Raw genomic sequence first — 21587 nt, 5'->3', positions numbered from 1 at the left:
TAATAAAGCAGAGTGAACTCTCTGGCAACCCTGTCGGACGCACACCCGGTATTTGGTTGAATTATAAGGCATACTGAAAAGGCTGGAAATTTGTAGGATCATGAGAGCTTACCATGAAGTGTCCTTACCAGCTGTGGACAACTGTATATCGTTGTACTATTAGTACTTGACGTGTCTAGAGCGATCACTCGTATGGAATATGTTGTGTTCGGATACAGAAACTCAATCCTAGCCGTTCTCGAGATCGCACCAATGGTAAAGTTAGTGTAGGTACTTTTAACAATTTTATATAAAACCAAGAAGGTGTATGTAGAGCCAGGTTGGTGAGACGCTTGTGGTACAGGGGACCAAGAGACATTGATTCTTCCTGGATCATTCTGGATGATGGACACGTTCCAGGTTTTGTAACATACCACTAAAATTATAAAACAAGAATTTTTGTAGAGTAATTTTAATTAATCAATTAATTCTAAAAAAATGCTCTTATTCTTATTAACGCTAAAAACTAACACTTACGGTCATTGTCAGACATGCGAAAGGCGTTGTATCTTATCTTAAACCCTTGGCCTTTAGAAGCGGAAGACTCAGAGTAGTAAACGACTTTTGCACTTGTGGTTTCAACGACAATAGAGAGAGGTTCACGTTTCTTGTTCTTGATGTATAAAAGTTGGATATTTGAAGCATCTTGTACTTTAAGGCTACTTTCCCTGTAAGATAGTATTAGTGAACATTGAATAAGTTACTTAAAAGTAACAACCATTTACAACGTACTAATCCCATCCCATCTTATCCGCCAACGCCTCTCGATTTATTTATAATATCAGTTTCATCAATGATCCAATCAAAGCTTCAGTAGTAATATTTTATCAATTTATGTACCCAAACCTACAATAATTCATATATCAATCGCAAAAATTACTTTTATTCCAATGCTTAATCTGAGATTCAAGAATCTTACTCGGAATTTATCGCCTGCTTTGATTTGCACCTTTGCTCCTTTGCTTCTTTTATCACGATTACTAGTGACTCTGTTAATAATGTCTATTATATTAAGAGATCGCAAAAAATCATTGCTTTGCTAAAGTAACATTTACTCTTACCCATTCTGGTAACTGCGATCCAAATCGATGTCTTCTAAATACAAAGCTATACGCGCACGTGGTATGGGAGGTCTGAATATCCACTCGTAGTGGGCCCGTTCCATATATCTTGGGTATCCGGGACTGCTGATCTCACCAGTGATATTCGTAATGTTCAAGGAAATCACTAAGTACAAAAAAGAGAAGGGGTAATAAGGTTGGTCTGCTTTGAAGTGTCCGTGGCGTTACAGCAGCTAAACATGGTACTATTTAAATCGCTGTAATATCCAGATTACCTCCGGCTGTCACGTCATGTGTCACATGACTCGTACATCTAATTTAATCGTATGTGTGTGAGGAATAAAGCACGAGGACGAATAGCATCAACGTTTCTATTTATTGTGGATTCTGCGGACACAACAATCGCAAAACTTAATAACGCGCATGGCTGCAAGGTCATTCCATGACTGTCCATTGCCATGTGCGTCTAAATGCATAGATCAAAATCAATAATTGACTTACATGTTGGGAGTCCACAAGCAACACCTGCATCATTGTAATGTCCACAATTATGCGAACCGAGTCCTCTATGCTCACACTGAAACAAAGATGATTCTCTCCCACTGCAGTGTACATCATCCATCCAGATTGGACCAGTTCCTTGACCAAAGGCAGCGTTGTGTGGTGCAGCCACTGCTCTTGGTAGACCCAAAAAACGACATACAACATTAGCCTCATTAAGATCCCAGCTGTCATCACAGATTGTTCCCCATTGACCATGGTAGAAAACCTCTACTCGACCTTCTGTGTTGTTTGTATTATCTGAACCTCCGACCAGGCGAACAATAACTGTTTTCACGGAAAAAAAGTTCTTAGAAAACAGAATTGTAATGAATGGTATGCAGAAAATTTTTAATTCAATCTTAAAGGGAGTGACTTGACATACCACATACTGCCGATTGTCAATTTGCATCTGAATGCATGGACCAAATAGTCCAGTCAATTTACGACATATTGGGAGTCAAATTCCAACTAATTGCAATATAATTTTTCTCCGTTATTATTGCAGGACCCGGGGGGGATACTCCCATATATGGCCGGACTATACGGGGATGATCTGCTGAACAGGGTATGTTTTTTCGAGCTTGTTATCATAAATCAGGGTATGCAATTTCACTCAAGTTCCAAGTTCTTCCTGAGTTTCCTGTCATATTCAGGGATTCTACTTTCGTATTGATTGAAACTGGTTATTATGGTCGTAAAGAAAACTGATATGATAATTGAAACAGGAACTCAGTGCAATAAATTATATCTTTTGTCATAAACAGGGTCCACAGATTTGAGTTTTTTTATCATAAACAGGGTACTCCTTTCAGAATCCCAGCGTAACACCCCTACCCAAATTCTGGCGGAGTATCCCCCTCCCATCCTCGGGTGTCAAGAGTGGTGTCCTAAGTGAATGAATAATTCGGGATCGTAACGGACGGATGCATGAGGTCGACTGAGATTATTCTCGGCTAAATTTTGATCATGCTCTATCTAATCTATAGCTATGGCCAGCAGGAAGTTTTATCTTTGGACTAACAAATTTCAAGCAAGTCCATTAGAAAGCTATGACGATTTCCAGAAGCTTGATCGGTCTGGCAAACACTGCTTGAAACACTTACTTATTGATATATATATATATACCTAATCAAAAAAATTCTGAAACTTCAGACATATATGTGTATTTTGTTCTCGAGAGACGAAACAATAGAAAAACAAAAGATATATATATATATATGTAAAGTTGCAGAATTTTTTTGATTAGGTGTATACATACATGTATATTTATATAATAGATTTTCACGAACGCGTGCTCTGATTGGCTGAAAAGCTATGTTTTATCAGAGTATAGAAACATAGATATGACGTCAAAACCATGTTTTCTATACAAAATTAAACATAGAAAATACGTCAAAGGAATTCGGCTTTTCAATTTGAAGCATTTTCACATTTTAAATTCAAAATATTCATTTATTTTTATCAAGAATTATGTCTTTCCTCTAAAAAAGGAAAATATGTCGTTTTGAAGCACAATTGATTGGTACTACATTTCGACGAGTAAAGCTTTCTTTCGTTTGTGCTGCGACTATTACAATGACCTTATTTCGCTGAACTAGAAGCTTTTTGCTTGACCGTGATGGTGTTAGAGAGGTCAAAAAATAATTTAAAATTTTTTTCATAGTCTAACAAGAATGAACAAATCTATCGTAAGAAACTTAAGCTTACTTTACAAACTACCATCGTCAATTTTGCGCTTATTTACGGTAATTTTTTTACCGTAATTTGTTTTCCAATAATCCGAGACAACGATTACAAAATACTACCTGCACTACTATAATTCAGGGTCAACTAAAAAAACAAGTTTTCCAAGTACTGCACTGCTAGCTTTCTTCCAATTTTGAAGATCAAAATCGGCTCCTCGTCTCTCGGATCCTTGGCATTCAAAGTGTTCATAAGCTGGTTTTCTTGAGTGTTTGTACAGGTTAAATGGCCATTTAACGATCTGAACTTTGAAAACGTTTTTCAAACTCTTCAGTATTTGAATTTTGAAAGAAATCTGTGAATCAATTTTCCGTAAAACAGTGCTCAATACATCGATAGAAGTAGAGCAGAATATTTGTTTGAGAAGAAAAAGTCAAGACAACATTTTTCCCGACAAGCCTGTTTCGTGAATTGCTTCACTCTTCAGGGGATTTAATGACAAGAATATTCGTTACTATCATTTATATAGAAAAAGTATACATAATTAATTAGTGGATGTAGTTTAGCTGTTGCGTAATAATGCTTTGTTTCTGTGGCGGCATGAAGATACAAGTTCGTTGCGCTTATTTAATGATGAGAGTTCCGGTCGATAAATTATTAGAAACTTTTCTTTAAGACAAAGGTTACATCTTTTGCTGGAGCTGTTGTAGGCGGAGCTTGAAGATAGGACGCGCCATAAAATGGAGTAGCTGATATTACCGTTCTTGAGAGTCCAGATGTATTTGCTGAGTTCAGTCGAGTTTTTATGTTGTTCGTGGCGGAATGAGGCGGTGTGGTTTCTGTATCGTGTTTTGAAGTCGTTTTCTGTGAGTCCTATGTATGTTACGGTAGTGTTGTTGTCCTTTCTTGTGACGGTGGCTTGGTATACAACTGATGATTGGAGGCAGTTGCCATTAAGCGGGCAATTGTTCTTTTGTCGGCAGTTGCATGTTTTCTTGTCCTTTGTGTTGTTTGCGGTGTCGTTGTCGTCTCTCGGTGGATGTAAAATGCGCTTGTTATGATTGTCAATGATTTGTTTGACATTGTTCATGCAGCTGTAACTGATCTTGATGGTGTTACGATTAAAGACTTTCCTAAGATTATGGCCTCTAGGAAAGTGTTTATCAACTAGGCCAAGGAATCTCTGCCCGATATTGGTGCTGACATTTTTGCTAAATGGGGGGTTGTACCAGAGTATGCCGTTTCTTTGTCTGTTTTTGCGTTTTGTGGTCGCGGTTGGTTCGTAGTTTAGGATGTACTGGTTGGTATCCGCTTTCGTCAAGTGCTTTTTGATATGGAGGGGCAGCTTGGTCGAAGGATGCTTTGTCGGATGAAAGGGATGACAGTCGTCTGTTGATGCCGGCAGGTATGTTGTTGGTAGTGATTGGTGGATGGTTGCTCTCACGGTGGACGTACTGCAGTGTAGTGTTAGGCTTTATGTAGGGCTGGTAGGTATTTTGGTTTAGGTTGAAAGTAGCATCTATCATCAACTTCCTAAAGCCTAACACTACACTGCAGTACGTCCACCGTGAGAGCAACCATCCACCAATCACTACCAACAACATACCTGCCGGCATCAACAGACGACTGTCATCCCTTTCATCCGACAAAGCATCCTTCGACCAAGCTGCCCCTCCATATCAAAAAGCACTTGACGAAAGCGGATACCAACCAGTACATCCTAAACTACGAACCAACCGCGACCACAAAACGCAAAAACAGACAAAGAAATATATATATATATATAACAAAGTATGTAATGTGGTCTATACTGTTGAAACAGTGCTCGATGCGTAGGGATGCAGAGCAATAGATATATAGTAAAGATTGGATTAAAGACGAGACATGTTCACTGTAACTCCGAGTTTCGTGCTTACGCACTCATCAGACAGACTTTAATGAAACATATTCCTATTACTGTGATATTTATATACAAGAGGTGTAATGATTATTTACAAAAGAAGTATTGTTCGGAAAGGAGTTAATTAGCTAGGCCTGGATTTCTATTGTTCATCAGATAGAACTTGTTTTCATGTCGGCATTTGGAGATCAATTCGGATCGCTTGTTTAAAAGAGTGTCGCTATATATATATATATAATATAGAATTTAAAACGTAGAATTTTTTCTTAAATTTGTTTCAAATGCCGGGGGCCTTGTGACGAAATAATTGAAACCACTCGAGAGTTAAAATATAATAATCTAATGGCAGCGCTTTTCAAGGATTTGTAAGGATTAGTAAGAAGAAAGAAATGACATAATCCTTTATATTTTAGGCTTTTCTATTAAGTCTTTCTATTGTTAGAGTTTCATTAAATATGGAACAATATTTCGTAAGTCAGTTCAGTTGTTTTGGAGTCAGTTGTTCTGTTCAACGAAAGATCGTACAAGAGCTGTGAGGAGCAGGAGCAGGATATAAGGAACCTCGTCAACTATTCGAAGACAGAGTAGTGGGTTAAGAGACACAAGAGAAATTGTTGGTGGAAGTTTAACGACAGCAAAGGTTTGGGTGAGCAGTTATTGAACATTGAACATTGAACATTGAGCATCGAACCAGAACTCTGAATCAAGTATAATAAGTTAGTATAATAAGTTAGTATTATAAGTTTCTAGTTTAGCGCTTTATTTAAGTTTATCGTTTATCGTTAAGGTTCGTTTTCTTAATAAATGCTGTCATTAGAATATTACTTCTGTGTTTCTCTTATTTTCCCTGGGAAGGAAGGCGCAATACTTAGTAAAAAACAGTACCGGTCTGAACAGCGTCACAGGCCTTAAGATTAGGACTCTGGAATTTGCATGGGCATTACAGCAAAAATCTTGGAAACAAATTGAAGCTAAAAGAAGTCAATAATATAATTAATAGTCATGACATTTTTGGCATTGTAGAAACACACGACAGCCTTGATTCTGACTTGAAATTAGAAGACTATAAGTACTATACAAAATGTCGTGACAAAACAGGAAACTGCCATGCTGGAGGAATAGCACTATACATAAACAATAGAATCAGCAAGGGCGTTTCCTATATACCGACGTCTAATCAAAATGTTATTTGATGTAGAATAAGTAAAGACTTTTTCTATCTAACAAATGACATATACGTAGGCACAATTTACCTAAGCCCAAATAATTATGCTAAAGAGAATAATGAAGATATATTGCAGGATATAGAACTAGATATAATCAATTTTTCAACGAAAGTTGAAGTCATTCTACAAGGCGACTTTAATGCACGAACTGGGGAAATCCAGGAATACATAAATGATGATGACAGTAAGTAACTTAATTTACCTGATGACTATCTCATCGACAATCAAATGAAAAGGTACTCTAAAGACAAAGAGAACGTCGATAAAAGGGGTAAATGCCTAATAGATATTTGGACGGCTTGCAATTTACGAATCTTTAACGGTAGGGTTGTTGGTGACTTGATGGGCAAAAAGACTTGTTTTCGATACAACGGAAATAGTCTAGTCGACTATGTAATCGGGAGTACAAATCTACTTGAAAAAGCTCGATTTTTGAAGGTTAATCCACTAATGCCAGATCTATCCGATCATTTTCATATTTCTTATGGAATAGAAATCCAACTTTCCCCCAAAAACAGTGGAAACAAAGAAAGAGAAGAAAATAGGGAATTTTCGACAAATTCTAGATTAACGTGGCATACTGAAAATATCGATAAATTACAAAACATTTTAAGTACTACAGAAACACAAGCAACGCTACGCGAATCAATAGAAAATGAAGATAATGTAGACTCAATGGTTAAGGCATTTACTGAAACCGTAACAAGCATAGGAACAGAAGCAGGTCTTTGTTCCCTAACTAAACAAACTAAAGCATTTGAAGAAAATACAGATTCACAAAAGTGGTTTGATTCAGAATGTGAAAACGAAAAGAAAAATCTTCGATCTCTTGGAAAACGAATTTGTAGGAATCCAAATAATGAACAACCTCGTAGGAATCTACATACCCATAAAAGGTCCTTTCGAAGCATGTGTAGACGTAAGAAAAACAAATATTTCAATTCAAAATTAATGAACCTTGACCTCAAAGATTCGAAATCCACCTGGAAGGCTTTGAAACAACTTTTTAATGTAGGCAAAGCAAAAAATACAAACTCCTGTCGTGCAAACGAAAAGGACTTATTTAATTAATTCAAGATGCTTAATAGTTCTCAGACATCTGGAGTAAATACTACGGAGACCTTAGAACAGTCGCAAAGTCAAGGGGAATTAGATTTTTCCATTACAGACCAAGTAGTATGTGAAGTTCTAAGTAACCTAAAGAAACATAAAGCTCCCGGCCCTGATAATCGTATCAGTTATATGGTTGCAATCTCCATCAGAGCGTTAAATCTAAAATTGCCTTTTATGGTCATCAATTGTCTTCTAAACTAAAGAGAGAATCGCTGAACCAACTAGTTATGAACCAATCAGAGATGTCGTATTTAATGAGGCGAGAAGTTTGAATTTCCGAAATTTGAGTTCGGCTTGTTGTCGTATGACTAAGATTGACACTGTGGAGATGGGAGAGGATTATTGTCAGGCGACATAAATTACTCCTGGGTGGGAGGGACCTTACCTCATGATTCGAGTGATTCATAGATATAGTAAGAGTAAACTCATACTCGAACACGGCATCTTATAGTTTTTTCGTTGCCAAAACTATAAACAATTCGAATGACAATCATGGTTCGAGTGATTCATAGATCTAGTAAGAGTAGACTTATACTCGAATACGGCATGTTATAGTTTTTTTGTTGCCAAGAAACTATAAACAATCGGAATATTACTCATGATCCCAGTGATTCTTAGATCTAGTAACAGTAAACTCATACTCGAATACGGCATCTTATAGTTTATTCGTTGCCGAGAAACTATAACCAATCAAAACAAAACTTATGATTCCTCTAATTCATAGATCTAGTAAAAGTAAACTCATACTTGAATCTGCGTCTTATATGGTTTATTTCATTGGCAAGAAACTATAAACATTTTAAGTAACTGACCCTGAGATTCCAAGGGTAGTCGTGTTGAGGGTAGCTAAAATCGACTTAGTGTGGGTGGGTTAGTGAGCTTTAGTATTTGCCGAATGAAGTGCGAAACTTTAACGACATGAATCCAAAACTCTTCCGAAAACGACGGATCAATGAACCATGCTTAGCCCTATTGTTTTCACAAATGCAACCAGACAATACGCATATCACTGATACGATTTCAAATGAGCTATTGATAACGGGAAAGGAAGAACTAAAAGGACATCTAACAGTAATTAAAGTAGCGGCAACATTAATTTAACTTCTATACAACATATTAAAAATCCTAAAAAAAAAACAACATTGAAGGAGCATCATTTAATTAGGAGTTACTGCCCTCGAAGAGTTATTGCCCCCGAGGAGACATATATTGGAGTCCCCGTGTATGTATGTGATGTTATCATACTTGAGAAGGCTTTCACACAAAAAATAGTCCGACAGGACGTCATTAATCCAATTATTGTTCCTTAATTCCCATGATTCTAATTGCTGTAATGTTAATGAGTCTTATCGAACGAGTAAATACAATTTTTTTTGTCTATGATATTCCATCAGATATACAGTGCAAAGTGTTATAAATGAGCCAGAGATCCATTTTTCAAAAGCTTGTTTTCTTCAAGTCTAACTCCCGATATTATTACTCTTTGAAAAGTTTACCATGAAGCTTGAATCTACAAATCACTAAGTATTTGCGATCCATGTTCGTAGTCGTAGCAGCGTAACGAGCTATTCTCTGAGAAACACCGGGGAACAAACTAGTAATGATAAAAAGGTAAATTGTACACCGTGAAAAGATGAAAAAACTTACTGACGTTTCGGACGCTAGTCCTTCGTCGGAGTATAAGAGGACAAACTAGCAATTCCTAAGCTCCGCACTAACTACCTTAAAAACAGTTTTGGGTACAGTGGTGCGGTGCTATGGAACAGTCTGCCAAATGATCTGCGAAAGGCAACCCTAAGCAAATTTAGACAAGGTTACGTTAAGCTTATCACTTCTTAGAAGTAGTATCAACTTGCACAGCACTCATGGAAAGCAAGGCTGTAATATCCTCTATTTTATTGACAGCCTTGTTTTTAAAAGTTTAGTGACCCTACTGTGGAAGGAAAATTCGGAATTTCTGACCATAGGGACAGAAAACTACAGCTTTGCTGTTTTGTTAATGATGTGGAAACCCTATGGTGAGAAATTAGTATATGTAATAGGACTCCATGCTGCCCAATTAAGAAATAATTGGACGAGGAAAATTCCAAGGACTGACAAAATTGGATGAGGCGGTAGGCCGAGTCTAATTTGGCAGTCAGAGGAATTTTTCGAGTCTAATTAGTTCTTGATTGGGGAGCATGAAATCCCATTACCTAATAATTATATAGCTGCCTAATTTATCCCATATCAACAAGACCTGTCCAATTAAGAAAATAATTGGACAGTTACCTATATGGGATTAATGAGAAGCTGTATAATTAAAATATTTAATTTTTCAGGCTTTTCAATTCAAAAAGGGACTTTTTGGAATTTATAGTATGTTACTTTTAAGTAAAAGAATTTATAGTATGTTACTTTTAAGTAAAAGACACCCTTACTGACATAAAAGCTGTGCAAAAAAAATATTGCAATCATTTTGAACTAAAACTAGAGATTGACTTGGCTAAAAATCACTAATTCACTTACATGGTGGGAGTCCACAAGCAACACCTGCATCGTGGTAATGTCCACAGCTATGCTCTTCCAGCTCTTTATGTTCACACTGAAACAAAGATGATTCACTTCCACTACAACGTACATCATCCATCCAGATTGGACCAGCTCCTTGACCATAGGCGGCAGCGTTGCGTGGTGCAGCCACTGCTCTTGGTAGACCCAGAGAACGACACACAACATCAGCCTCTTCAAGACCCCAATCATAGTCTCCACAGACTGTTCCCCATCGACCATGGTAGAAAACCTCTACTCGACCTTCTGTGTTGTTGGTGTTATCTGAACCTCCGACCAGGCGAACAATTACTATTATCGGAATACGTCAAGAGCACAAATTAGATTATGAAACAGTGATGGTGAATGCTGTGACCAGAAATATTATAACTCCGATTAAAGTAAGGCCAATCTTAGTAAAGCATTGAAGGTATCCTCGTAATTGCTGCCTTAATTATAAGAAATCTGGCTTTTTGGAAGGAGAAATGTGGATGCTTACCATCAAGTGTCTTTACCAGCTGTGGACAACTGTATATCGTTGTACTATTAGTACTTGACGTGTCTAGAGCGATCACTCGTATGGAATATGTTGTGTTCGGATACAGAAACTCAATCCTAGCCGTTCTCGAGATCGCACCAATGGTAAAGTTAGTGTAGGTACTTTTAACAATTTTATATAAAACCAAGAAGGTGTATGTAGAGCCAGGTTGGTGAGACGCTTGTGGTACAGGGGACCAAGAGACATTGATTCTTCCTGGATCATTCTGGATGATGGACACGTTCCAGGTTTTGTAACATACCACTAAAATTATAAAACAAGAATTTTTGTAGAGTAATTTCAATTAATCAATTAATTCTAAAAAAAATGCTCTTATTCTTATTAACGCTAAAAACTAACACTTACGGTCATTGTCAGACATGCGAAAGGCGTTGTATCTTATCTTAAACCCTTGGCCTTTAGAAGCGGAAGACTCAGAGTAGTAAACGACTTTTGCACTTGTGGTTTCAACGACAATAGAGAGAGGTTCACGTTTCTTGTTCTTGATGTATAAAAGTTGGATATTTGAAGCATCTTGTACTTTAAGGCTACTTTCCCTGTAAGATAGTATTAGTGAACATTGAATAAGTTAGTTAAAGTTATTTATAAGTTACTTAAAAGTAACAACCATTTACAACGTACTAATCCCATCCCATCTTATCCGCTAGCGCTTCTCGATTTATTTATAATATCAGTTTCATCAATGATCCAATCAAAACTTCAGTAGTAATATTTTATCAATTTATGTACCCAAACCTACAATAATTCATATATCAATCGCAAAAATTACTTTTATTCCAATGCTTAATCTGAGATTCAAGAATCTTACTCGGTATTTATCGCCTGCTTTGATTTGCTCCTTTGCTCCTTTGCTTCTTTTATCACGATTACTAGTGACCCTGATAATAATGTCTATCATATTAAGAGATCGCAAAAAATCATTGCTTTGCTAAAGTAACATTTACTCTTACCCATTCTGGTAACTGCGATACAAATCAATGTCTTCGATATACAAAGCTATACGCGCACGTGGTATGGGAGGTCTAAATATCCACTCGTAGTGGCCTCGTTCCATATATCTTGGGTATCCGGGACTGTTGATCTCACCAGTGATATTCGTAATGTTCAAGGAAATCACTAAGTACAAAAAAGAGAAGGGGTAATAAGGTTGGTCTCCTTTGAAATGTGTCCGTGGCGTTACAGCAGCTAAGCATGCATGGTACTATTTAAATCGTAAAACTTAATAACGCGCATGCCTGCATAGTCATTCCATGACTGTCCATTGCCATTTGCGTCTAAATGCATAGATCAAAATCAATAATTGACTTACATGGTGAGGGTCCACACACAACACTTGCATCTTCTCCATGTTTACAATTATGCGAACCCAGTCCTCTATGCTCACACTGAAACAAAGATGATTCTTTCCCACCGCAGTGTACATCATCCATCCAGATTGGACCAGTTCCTTGACCAAAGGCAGCGTTGTGTGGTGCAGCCACTGCTCTTGGTAGACCCAAAAAACGACATACAACATTAGCCTCATTAAGATCCCAGCTGTCATCACAGATTGTTCCCCATTGACCATGGTAGAAAACCTCTACTCGACCTTCTGTGTTGTTTGTATTATCTGAACCTCCGACCAGGCGAACAAGAACTGTTTTCACGGAAAAAAAGTTCTTAGAAAACAGAATTGTAATGAATGGTATGCAGAAAATTTTTAATTCAATCTTAAAGGGAGTGACTTGACATACCACATACTGCCATTTGTCAATTTGCATCTGAATGCATAGACCAAATAGTCCAGTCAATTTACGACATATTGGGAGTCAAATTCCAACTAATTGCAATATAATTTTTCTCCGTTATTATTGCAGGACCCGGGGGGGATACTACCATATATGGACTATACGGGGATGATCCGCTGAACAGGGTATGTTTTTTCGAGCTTGTTATCATAAAAAGGTATGCAACTTCACTCAAGTTCCAAGTTCTTCCTGAGTTTCCTGTCATATTCAGGGATTCTACTTTCGTATTGATTGAAACTGGTTATTATAATCGTAAAAAAACGATACGCGATACGACATGATAATTGAAAAAGGAACTCAGTACAATAAATTATATCTTTTGTCATAAACAGGGTCCACAAATTTGAGTTTTTTTAATCATAAACAGGGTACGCCTTTCAGAATCTCAGCGGAACACCCCTACCCAAATTCTGGCGGAGTACTCCCCCCCCCCCCCCCCCCCCCCCCCACCGCCGGGTGTCAGGAGTGGTGTCCTTAGTAATAAACTAAGAATTCCAAAACTTCGCTTTTGTCGGAAAATCATGCAAACTTGATTTGAAGATTTTTTATGTCTTCCCACAGGTTTCCCATATCATCAAAAAAGAAAGAAAATTGAATCAAAAATTAAAATTGAAAAAAAAATTGTTTAAAGAAAAATTAAATTGAAGATTTTAAAATCTCAACACAGGGTTTCCGCATCTTTAAAAGCAAAGATGTTGTTTGCTGTCAACAAAGTAGCAGCAACATGAATTTAACTTCTATACAACATATTAAAAATCCTTAAAAAAACCATTGAAGGAGCATCATGTAATTAGGAGTTACTGCCCTCGAAGAGTTATTGCCCCCGAGGAGACATATATTGGAGTCCCCATGTATGTATGTGATCATATCATTCTTGAGAAAATTTTCACACAAAAAATAGTCCGACAGGACGTCATTAATCCAATTATTGTTCCTTAATTCCCATGATTCTAATTACTGTAATGTTAATGAGTCTTATCGAACGAGTGAATACGACTTTTTTTGTCTATGATATTCTATCAAATAGCTGTAAAGTATACAGTGCAAAGTGTTATAAATAAGCCAGAGATCCATTTTTCAAAAGATTTTTTTCTTCAAGTCTAACTCCCGATATTATTACTCTTTGAAAAGTTTACCATGAAGCTTGAATCTACAAATCACCAAATATTTGCGATAAATGTTTGTAGATCGTAGCAGCGTAACGAGCTATTCTCTGAGAAACACTGAGAACAAACTAGTAATGATAAAAAGGTAAATTATACACCGTGAAAAGATGAAAAAACTTACTGACATTTCGGACGCTAGTCCTTCGTCGGAGCAAAAGAGGACAAACTAGCAATTCCTAAGCTCCGCACTAACTACCTTAAAAACAGTTTTGGGTACAGTGGTGCGGTGCTATGGAACAGTCTGCCAAATGATCTGCGAAAGGCAACCCTAAGCAAATTTAGACAAGGTTACATTAAGCTTACCACTTCTTAGAAGTAGTATCAACTTGCACAGCACTCATGGAAAGCAGGTGTTTTATTTTTTATAGTACATTTTAGATGATATCTTATGTTATGTTATGTTATCTTATCCTATCCTATCCTATCCTATCCTATCCTATCCTATCCTATCCTATCCTATCCTATCCTATCCTATCCTATCCTATCCTATCCTATCCTATCCTATCCTATCCTATCCTATCCTATCCTATCCTATCCTTTCCTATCCTATCCTATCCTATCTTATCTTATCTTATCTTATCTTATCTTATCTTATCTTATCTTATCTTATCTTATCTTATCTTATCTTATCTTATCTTATCTTATCTTATCTTATCCCACCACAACGCATTCAAGGCCAATATCAGGGGTAAAATTACTAGGGGAGTGCAACTCGATCTATTTCACTGGTTCATCAGATTGCTAGCTAGACTAAAAATAACTCGCGCGCAGATTGGTTGGTGGCTGTGACGCCGTCTCAGTTGTAAGATGTTGTATATTTTTTTCGGCGGGTTGAATCAATGAATTTTAGCTTGGTTAAATTCTGTTTTTATGGACAATTTTAGGGGAAATATGAAGCCTCTTTCGAAAATATATGGATTCAACAGCAAGACTGCATTATACAAGACCATGTTCAATTTGTAGTGATCAATAAAACTATAAACTTCAAACTTCTTCAAATAAGCTTGAATACTTCTGAGGACTAGTAAAAGGTCTACAGCCAAGACGAAAAAATGCTATGTTTTTTTGTAGTTTTTTTTTTTTTTGAGAATGAAAACCAACGTAATAACACGAAAGAACTTCAAGATCAAGATAATAAGAAAGCTTTAGAAAATTAATAATTAAGTTTGCAGCGTTTAAATATTGTCAGATTGTTGATACGTCGATGTTAAGTGATTTTAGCAAACGACGGACAAATTCCAAATATAAAAATTGTCCTTTATATTATTTATCGATAAAATATTATCGAGGAAAAAAAATATTTTCTTGACCGGAATAAAAACTACAGATAACCTACATAGTGAGCTGTGCTAACAATGTTCTTTCGGTTGTTTCTAAAGTAATCGTAATATATATAATTGCTGGATTTGATAGTTCATTTCTTACAAATTAGAGAATCGAAAGTTTTCCACAGTTCGTTTTTCGTTTTTTAAACCGGAAAATTCAAGACTTCTACCAATACAAGGGCGGATCCAGGTTTTTTTTTTGAAGGTGGGGGGGGGGGGGGGGGGGGTTCAGGGGGGAAATTTGTGGGCAAAAGAATCTCGGTCGCATTTAGTCTCAGGAATGACATGGAGGTTGCGATACCCCCAACCCCCAAATTGAGTGACAAGAGAATCTTGAAAACTATGCGCTGTTCCACAGGTAGCCAGTGTAGATTGCACAAGATAGGAGTGATGTGATCTTGTTTTCGAGAAAAAGTTGCGTGACGACCCTAAGAACGGCTGCGAAGGAGGCTAGGTTAATCCTGGTTCAGAGCTTGATTTGCCTTTTCAAAAAAAGGAAAAACCCTGAGTTATAACGCGGGGAGCTTGCGCAGTTTTGAGAGCCACCTTACTGAGAACCACTTTGCATAGTAGAGTCGATATTTAAACCTATAGAAAAAACTATAAACTAATAATAGAGACAAAAAGCTATAAGCTTTACGTTAATACTTCGAGTCGAGTTCGCGAATTTACAGGAAGAAAGTCACACAATCTCGTTTTAGAAGTATAGTGAGGAAATGATAAATTTGGAAATTTGGAAAAAAAATGGAACCCACGACTTTGTACCCACGACCCACGACTTCGTACCCACGACCCACGACTTTGTACCCACGACCCACGACCCACGACCATTAGGCAAACTCTAAGTCGTCCTTTTATTTTCCTTTTAACACCTACTTCGTTTAATTCTTTGTTATTTTGTTGAGTTTGGAAGCGAATTGGCTGTGATGAATTGATTGTCTGAAGCCACTTCAATTACGAAAGACGAGTTCGACTTCGACGGACTATTTGCTAAGTCTTCTGAAAAACGAATCCTGGATTTTGTTTTTAATTTAAAAGTCAGGCCGAGTGCTTTATTTTAGGAATCATTCTTTTTGGCTAACGCGTTATGCGTTACTACTTATCTTGACCTTTAAGGGTCACGGCCCTTTAATACAATCGATTTGTTGGCTGAAGTTTTTTACACTGTGAACTAAGCGAATGTTTTATAGAAATTGGTTGAGATTGGTTTAAATTGGTTTAAAATTTCTATTTAATTTGTCTTCATTCAAGTCTTTACAGTCAAACAAGCTCAAGCGTTGACCCCTAGATTCGATTAATGAAATCATTAGTCAATTAATAGGCCCATTTGCAGGAATTGATCACGTGTCAATTTGCCCCATAGCAACAAGCCCGTGATGGGCAAGCTAACCACGCATTCCTTGACAACAATAAGACTTTGAGTGGCGAAGCGTAGCGATACCAAGACTATAGTGACTGTTTTTAACCTTTGTTCTGTCTCGTTTGACCCGATCTTCCGTATAAAGTTGAAAGAAGTGTTTTTTTATCGTTGGCGATAATTTTTATCATAAAGATTGGCCGCAAGAGAGAGTTTTATGTCTTTATTCTGGTCGCCGTGGACCGAAGACGCGTGTGCAAATGGCGGAATTCTCAGGTATGTTTATGACTCATTCAAACCCCGATTTAACCTCAAAATTTCGCTTCAATTGTCAAGATTCTTTTGAAATGAATGTAGATATACCTACAGATCCTCTTTATGGTAATAAAAACTCATATTTGCTAGCATTTGAGGCGTGATTTTTGTTTTAAAACTCGAGGTGTGATATCTTCGCCGACTGCTGGCGGCAACAATTTATAGACTGTTTTTGTGCTTAAAATGCTTCTCGAACTTTATTTATCTTCGAATTTAATGATTCCAGATGAATTGCATGATATTTCGAGACTTCCTGAGCTTACATTTGGAGATGTGGAGGAATATGCTCGAAAGGAGTCCGGCTGTTCAAGCACCACGAAGGCCTACAAATTTTGTGCCGAACCAGGCTATTTGCATAACATTAAAGGTAAGATGTTTTTAAACTTTGTATGATGGTTTTTATATGTTTGTAAGACATGTTTATGTTTATAACTTTTAATTTAATTCATATCTTTGGATATTCATTCTAGTGCGCTATTCGCAAGAGAAAGATAAACTGAATTCAAGATGTTATCGATCGATGAAGAAAAGCGAGCCTCCACACACTCTTGAAGCTGACATAGATTTGGCATCCAAGTCAATAAAGGGCCGTTGTTCGTGTGTAGCTGGTGCTGGGGGGTTCTGTCACCATGTTGTTGGATTAATTGTAGGGACCAGACTTAGACACGCGTAACTCAGTTTTCATTTAATTCGTAACGACTCTCATTACATCTCGTCATTGAAGACTTTGTACAGTTTATGACCTTTGTATGGTTTATACGCTATTGTACGGTTCTACAACGAGAAAGTTATATTCTTAACATAAGACTTACAAATCTGAACGTAAGAAAACCGGAATTTACCTCAAGTTTGGCCTACAATAATGACTTTAGATCCTCTAACGTCCTTGCTACGTTCTTGTTACGTTCTTGTTACGTTCTTGTTACGTTCTTGTTACGTTCTTGCGCATGGCGAACTATGTTACCGCTGACCATATCTTACATTAATGTTTTACATGGCTCATTGTAAGACACTTGGGTACAAGGCCATACCAGATGAGTTGACCTGCACCAGCATTCCCCAAAGGCGGAGTGTGCCAAGAGAAAGAAAAATTACCAACAAGCCTGTACAAGATCTTATGGTCAAAAAGCCCAGGTAAGGTGCAGACTATTCGAAGTTCATAAAGAGCACCCTTTATTCGCCAGCAGAAGCTTACCCTATATTGCCAAATTAACTTGAGCCACAGCCACTGATGGCAACAATAGCCTATGATAACAGTACTTTACCATCTATTGCCATGGTATCAAGTAAATTTGGGAAAGTCCCTAAAGGATCAGTACTGCGAATATTGTGAATATGATAGAAAGCAGCCTTACAAACTTGATTTATATGAGCATCCATACTAATTGAATTGTCAAAAATAGTTCCCAAGTTCCTAACGTTAACAGAAGGATCAATCGTATGATCACCTACATGAAGTACTGACGGATTTAATTTATTTAATTGTTGACGAGTTCCAAAATCTAGAAATTCAGTTTTATCATCATTTAGTAAGAGTCTGCCTTTAATCAGCCAGTTCCTAGACCGAAAAGGATAATGGGTATATTACCCAGAACGTGCGTCATCCAAACTGCTCGCCAGTTTAAATCTTCGCCGTATGCTCGGGGCATGGTTTTAGCAAATTAAATGGGATCGAAAACAGCGAGCTCAAGACGTGTTAGATAACATATGCGGCAGCTAGTAACTGTGAATTAATTATCCCCATGATCCTTTTCGGTCAAGGCGCGTAGGGGTGAAGCCGATCAAACGACAACGTTTAGTCAAAGGACTGTATCTTTAATACAATCCACCATTGCGCGAATGGCCTCATCCTGAGCGTTAGCATCATCAGGCTTAAAACTCACGTATAGCTGAGTATCATCGGCATAACAATGGGCCTTTGGGAGATGACGTTCAATAACCTTGAACAGCGTAGAAGTATACATAACAAATAGTAGAGGACCCAAACAGGAACTTCGTGGTACCCCACAGTTGAGATGGCATTGCTTGGACGGAGATCCATCAATACAGACTTGTTGGCATCGATTAGAGAGATATGAACGAAACCAGTCAAGCGTAACGCCGCGCATTCCAATGTCCTTGTCAAGCCTCTCCAACAGAATGTCGTGCATGACGGTGTCAAATGCTGCACTGAGATCGAACAGAACCATAAGTGTGACATGCTTAGAGTTCATGTTCAAAAGAACATCGTTCAATGCTTTCAGCAAGGCTGTTTCCGTGCTGTGATGTTGGCGGTACGACGACTGAAATTCAGGATATAACGAGTTGATTACCATGTGGCCATGCGTTTGTTGGAAAACAGCCTTCTCCGTAAGCTTAGAAATGTACTGCAGGTTACTTATAGGGCGATAGTTCTTGCGTATCAAATCAAGCCTGGGTTTCTTGAGTAACGGATGAACCAACGCACATTTCCATTGAACAGCAAATTCTCCAGTCTGTAGCGATATATTAATGATCTTTGTAATTACTGGCAACAGAACATCGATACAGCCGATTACGAGTGTTGTTGGTATAGGGTCGAGCAAGCAAGACTTTTTGGGCGTGGCCTCAATGTCTTGGCTCAGTAGATTAAACTTGTCAAAAGAGGGTGCTTCAGAAATATTCTCGCTTCAATGTAAGGGGGAGAGGTAGAAACCATGTTGTCAAGTTTGGTCTGAATGGTGTTGATCTTTTGAGCAAAGAAGTCGCCAAATTTATTGGCAAGGACAGCCTTATCCTTGAATTGAGGATACCCAATCTCGTTCTCTCTTCCAAACAGTCCCTTAGTTGCCGAAAACAGTTTCCTCTGATCGGTACTATTTTCTTCGATGAAGCCTTTGAAGAACGCTTTACGCGCCTCATTCATAAGAATATTGGTATTGCTCTTGGTAGCTTTGTCAGCCAATCAGCATCCAATCCAGTACGCCTCCATCTCCTCTCCGCTCTACGCCTATGTCTTCTAGCCTCCTTAATGTCATCGTTGAACCATGGCACGAGAGGGGCTTAGCTGGTATGGTCCTTGTGACGAGTGGTGCATGCCGATCAAGGGCAGACGCAAGAGTGGAATTATAACAAGTAACAAGATCACTCAGTGTGTCCGGGGTATTTGTACATAAATCCGAAAATGAAATTTCATCAGACAGTGCTCCCAGATCAACGGCTTTGATCCTCCTGAAGGTCACTGCTTTCTTTGTAATCCTAGGCTTGTCGAGGTTTAACCGACATATGACAGACCAATGATCGGAAATGTGATAATCCGATATCGGAGTTTCCTTGACCAAGTCCTCGCATTGTCGTGTTATGATTAGGTCCAATGTGTTACCAGACTAGTGAGTTGGTGTTATAACATGCTGTTGTAAACCCATTGTCTCCAATACTCAAGAGTTTCAATCTGTGCGGGTCCCCAACGACGTTGACATGAATGTTGAAGTCGCCAGTTATTAGGAGGGGCTCAGATGAGAGAATTATAGACTCAAGATAATCAGAAACCTCCTCAAAGAATACACCAGTAGTCACAGGATGATTGGGAGAATATTGCAGACGATACACAATAACAATACGAATCTTGCGAAAACCCTGTCCAAGAAGTCTATACTGAATAAGAGTTTCGTTTTTGTTGAGTGTCGTGTAACTTATGATGACGTAGAACGATTGCTAAACGTTTAATTATCGATCTGCTGACATCTTAGTGAGTGAGCGAGTGAACGAGTGACACATTTGCATATTCAGACCTCTCACAATAACTCGTTTCTACGCTTCGCGTATCCACGAGTTAAAAATACGAACTAATAAAGATGTTCTGAGTAAGCAGCAGCAGGTAGGGGGAATCGTGATTTCCTGTCCGTATTTAACGGGGGTTTGCCGTCACTTTTTCAATTTTGGCCCAGCCGGGTATTGCCCGATCAATTCCTACGGGCTTTTAGGCATAATTCCGATTTTTTCCAATCACCCGTGCCAAAACGATTTTTTACAATCACGATTCCCAAAATATTCGTCCTATATACGATGTGCGAATGTAAAGAATTCAGTTCAATTTACGATCTATGCATTAGAAGAGTATATTTTTGTACATGGTTTCGACAACCATTTTCGACAACCTTTTTTTTTTTGTGCACCCCCTGCATAGAGAAGCACGTCTCGGACAAGAAAAGACTGAACTAAGGGGGCCCCCAACCCACCGCCCCCTTGTACATCGTTTCGACGGCCTTTTTGTGCACCCCCTGCTGTACTATTGGTAGTAGTATAGGGAATGGGGGTTCCAGCGCAATCTCAACACGGGGTAAGACCCGCGTCAAAAATCCACCTACGGAAACAACCCACTCCAAGTGTGGTTGGGGGCAACAGCGCAAATATGTTAGTCTATATATGGAGTGCGAAGAATGTAAGAGAACTTTTAAGAAAGAAGCGGATTTGAAAAAGCATTTGAAAATGAAGACGAAGTGTATGAGCAGTTATGATTGTGGATGGGGTAAGAAGTTTGAGACTAAGGTTAAATTGTTTTGGCATTGTCAGGACTGTGAGTACGACTACGACGACCTAAAAAGTGCTTGGTATTAGGTATAAAATATTTCCTATTATATAGATGGAATCCCAAAGCAACTTCAGCACGGTGTCAATACCCGGTAACGGTGAGATTGACGTTAGACAGTTTTGGCGTCAGTCAGAAAGGAAGGTTAAAAGGACTCTCCGAAAAGGTATAGAAGAATTAGGAGCCCTGAAAGCGAGCATAATGGTAGAAGTAAGTTTGTCAAAAGACGAGGTAATGACGACAGCAATGTTGCGATCAAAGTCGTTAGTGATATTAGAATCCACGAATCTGGATAGGTCACTCAGTGAAGCCTTAGAAGCAATAATGGAGTCGCTGTCTAACTACACGAAAGAAGGATCGGGTTGGACAGTAGAGGAGGTTGAAGGAATAGAGATAAGTATGGCCAGGTACGTACCCATACGAGGGGGGAGTTACGTA

The 21587-nt window shown here is 38.2% G+C and overlaps 2 protein-coding genes across 6 annotated transcripts in view; one reads left to right on the top strand and one right to left on the bottom strand.

The window, feature by feature from the left end:
* Positions 1-21587, bottom strand: part of LOC116303613 (uncharacterized) — a 134149-nt gene that overhangs the window by 50619 nt on the left and 61943 nt on the right. For all 5 annotated transcript variants that reach the window (XR_016121357.1, XM_089038183.1, XM_089038181.1 and 2 more), the window contains exons 10-18: positions 11963-12289; positions 11604-11769; positions 10999-11189; positions 10594-10896; positions 10074-10406; positions 1602-1928; positions 1101-1266; positions 517-707; positions 113-415 (exon numbers count right to left, since the gene is read on the bottom strand). Coding sequence is in view for 4 of the 5 variants with exons in the window: in XM_089038183.1 (XP_088894309.1) it covers positions 113-415; positions 517-707; positions 1101-1266; positions 1602-1928; positions 10074-10406; positions 10594-10896; positions 10999-11189; positions 11604-11769; positions 11963-12289 (2307 nt within the window). In the remaining variant the exon portion in view is untranslated. The remainder of the gene's footprint in view (positions 1-112; positions 416-516; positions 708-1100; positions 1267-1601; positions 1929-10073; positions 10407-10593; positions 10897-10998; positions 11190-11603; positions 11770-11962; positions 12290-21587) is intronic.
* LOC116307968 (uncharacterized) lies at positions 16784-17585 on the top strand. The gene is made up of 2 exons (XM_031718302.2): positions 16784-16970; positions 17074-17585. The coding sequence occupies exons 1-2, from the start codon at positions 16787-16789 to the stop codon at positions 17274-17276; spliced, it is 387 nt and encodes a 128-aa protein (XP_031574162.1). The 5' UTR covers positions 16784-16786; the 3' UTR covers positions 17277-17585.

The sequence above is a fragment of the Actinia tenebrosa genome, unplaced genomic scaffold (genome assembly GCF_029948245.1).
Source record: "Actinia tenebrosa isolate PJP-AT-01 unplaced genomic scaffold, QUT_ActTen_1.0 PGA_scaffold5__44_contigs__length_20552954, whole genome shotgun sequence".
NCBI classification, from domain to species: domain Eukaryota; kingdom Metazoa; phylum Cnidaria; class Anthozoa; order Actiniaria; family Actiniidae; genus Actinia; species Actinia tenebrosa.
Note: the sequence above shows the minus strand (reverse complement) of the source record. Positions and strands in the feature narration are given on the sequence as shown.